General features: G+C 38.1%; 1 protein-coding gene across 1 annotated transcript; it reads right to left on the reverse strand.

Moving 5' to 3' along the window:
- Nucleotides 1-273: 273 nt before the first annotated feature.
- LOC133331174 (uncharacterized) lies at nt 274-2370 on the reverse strand (the record flags this gene model as incomplete). Its single annotated transcript, XM_061539570.1, has 3 exons — nt 1395-2370; nt 705-1325; nt 274-618 (listed from the first exon to the last, which is right to left on the reverse strand). Coding segments are annotated over exons 1-3 (1942 nt in total), but the record flags the coding sequence as incomplete, so codon positions are not given.
- Between the last annotated feature and the right edge of the window lie 533 nt (nt 2371-2903).

A 2903-nucleotide genomic window follows, 5' to 3' on the forward strand; every position in this document is an offset into this window, starting at 1 on the left:
CAATGAGATTAGGTGTAATTTTTTCAACTAACCATATTAAAATGTGGGCGTGCGGCAAACCGCGCTTTTGCCATTCGACTGAGTACATCCAACATCGTGTTTCTCCAAAAATATGCATCTTTACAATGAAGTCCATTAAAGATTTTAATTTTTGCTTGAAGACACGTGCTGTTATATCGTGTCGATGTGCTGATGTTTGCCCGCAAGATAATTCGCTAGTGATTTCCTCCCACTTCGGATTGCATGTAAACGTAATGAATAGATCAGGTCTACCATAAGATCGCACATATGCCATAGCATCTTGCGTATATTCCTGCATGTGGCGTGGACTACCGGTGAATGTTGCTGGTAGTATTATAGCACGTCCTAATTCATTTGGATTTACATCAATATTACTATTTATGGCATCTTGCAAATGAATGTAATTATCCACTCGAAGTTTGGATTGATTGTGACGAATGTACATAAGACGTTCCGTCTCAATTTTAGCGTACATGTCAACAATATATTGATGAAATAGCTCCCGGCAGTTGACAATATGGTTTAATGTGTTTCTACGAATCATTATGCGATATGCATAAAAATTCATTGAACTCACTTGTTTATTTGTTGGTTCATCTGTAATTAAAAAAAAAAACAAATAAAAGAAATTAGAATTTAATACAATTGAGTTTGGGTACAAAGGTAACAATCAATTTACTTACTTGTCGATGTATTGATTTGTCGTAATCCGAAGTGGTATCCATCTTCACCATATGGGAAAATAATGGGATACTGAAGAGCGTCATATGATCGGTGGGTCTCAGCTATTCTACTTACTCTTTCATCCCGTCGGCGAATAATAATATCACGTGGCGCGGTCGGCTCACCAACTATCAATATTGCCACGTCATCAATCGTAGGTGCATTGTAGCGTCCTTGATGTTGCCCAGCCGGTGTTTTGTCAGCATGAATAGCAATGAAATGTTCATCTGAACACAGTCTTGGATCATCTCTAGCTTGCTTAAAAGTCCTTATTAGTTGATTGCAATCATGAAACATTTCTTGCAAATCAGCTACAACACGCTGCTTCGTTTCAGGATTATAACGTTGACGTTGTTGTACTTGTTCATCTGCTTGACCCATAAAATAAATTTGTAAAAACTTTGGATCTTCATTAGGAATTGGCAACAGAGATCCCATGCGGTGGTAAATTTGTCCTTGCACACGAAATGTTGGCATAAAGTTTTCTCTTATCACATTGGTAGCTCCAAAAGAGGTCATCTGAAAAGCAGAATTGTATTTTCTGATATTGCTTAAGAAATGTTGAGAATCCAAATGCGACCCTATAGAAAATAAGACAAAAATAATTAGTATTTAAATTAAATAAGATGTAAATATATAGTTTTTCTTACCTGTCATCAATGATAATAATGGTTGTGGTGGTGGAAGAAGTTGGGGTAAAACTATTTTTCCATTTGAGCAACACATTCCTGGTGTTTCGTGTTTGTATTTGTATGCATTACAGTGACGACAAACGTTGTTCATTGAACCTATAGCTATTAACTCATGGCTACCATAGTCCATTTCAGCTGTGTAGTTGAATGCAATCCGCTCGAAAGACACAGGAACTATCCGACGATGACGATAACTATCTTGCTGGCGACGATAAACATTCTGATCAATTGTTTCATTTTCTCTTGAAAATGAGGATCGAGAACGTTCAGTTCTAAGGCGACTCTCTCGTTGTTCTGACGTCTCTGTAGCTCTTGCTACAGATGAACGAACACGTTGGCTTCGAAGTCTACTTTCTCGTTGCTCCGGCGTTTCTGTAGCCCTTGATGCTGACATAAGTATACGTTGGCTTCCACGTCTACTTTCTCGTTGTTGTGTCGACTCGCTGGCCCTTGCTAGTGACGAACGAATACGCTGGCTTCCGAGTCTGCTTTCTCGTTGTTGTGTCGACTCGCTGGCCCTTGCTAGTGACGAACGAATACGCTGGCTTCCGAGTCTACTTTCTCGTTGTTCTGTCGACTCGCTGGCCCTTGCTAGTGACGAACGAATACGCTGGCTTCCGAGTCTGCTTTCTTGTTGTTCTGTCGACTCGATGGCCCTTGCTACTGATGAACGAACATCCTGGCTTCGAAGTCTGGTTTCCCGTTGATCCGAAGACTCTATACTTCTGGCTACTGACGAAGTAACACATTGGTTTCTGAGCCGGTTTTCACGTTGATTCGATGTCTCTGCCGATATTCTTGCTCGTTGGTTTTCCAAACGGGAGTTGCGTTCATCAGAAGTTTCGGCAGCCCTAGAAGTAGAAGCCTGAATTCTTCTGTTGCTTAGGCGTGTTTCACGCTCCTCTGATGTTTCGCGTTCTCTCTGCGATTTCATGGTTCTTGCTTCTTTTGTTTGTTTGGAAAGGCACGATTTTTTTGGTGGCATTGTAATTAATACGATGAATTTATTAAATACACGTTCAGCACTTTTGGAATCTATTATTCAACTAAACTACAAACATTTGGCGACATTTTATTTATGCCACATACATAGGTAAAAATAGTATCGTAGTTAAAAAAGGGGTACGTTTTCCATTAATTTTTTATTTGATAAAAATAAGTCCACAGGTAGTTTATCCATAATTAGAGTTCAAAAAATGTATAAGAATTAGGTAATAATTTTTAGGAAAAAATAAGGTCAAAAACAGGTACAGTTCCATTAAAATTTTATTCGATGAAAATATGTATTCAGGTAGTTTACCCATAATTCTAGTTTAAAACATGTATGAGAAAGAGGTAATAATTTTTATGAAAAATGCATTGTTCGTGTTAAAAAGTGGTAATTAGATATTTACCTAGACATATGCAATAAGTCCTCAAACATAAATTAATGTAAACAATTATAAAATTGTTTAAGGTGTTTTTGGG

The sequence above is a fragment of the Musca vetustissima genome, unplaced genomic scaffold (assembly GCF_032173495.1).
Source record: "Musca vetustissima isolate MV318-11 ecotype Yass unplaced genomic scaffold, APGP_CSIRO_Mvet_v1 utg5002, whole genome shotgun sequence".
Classification (NCBI taxonomy): domain Eukaryota; kingdom Metazoa; phylum Arthropoda; class Insecta; order Diptera; family Muscidae; genus Musca; species Musca vetustissima.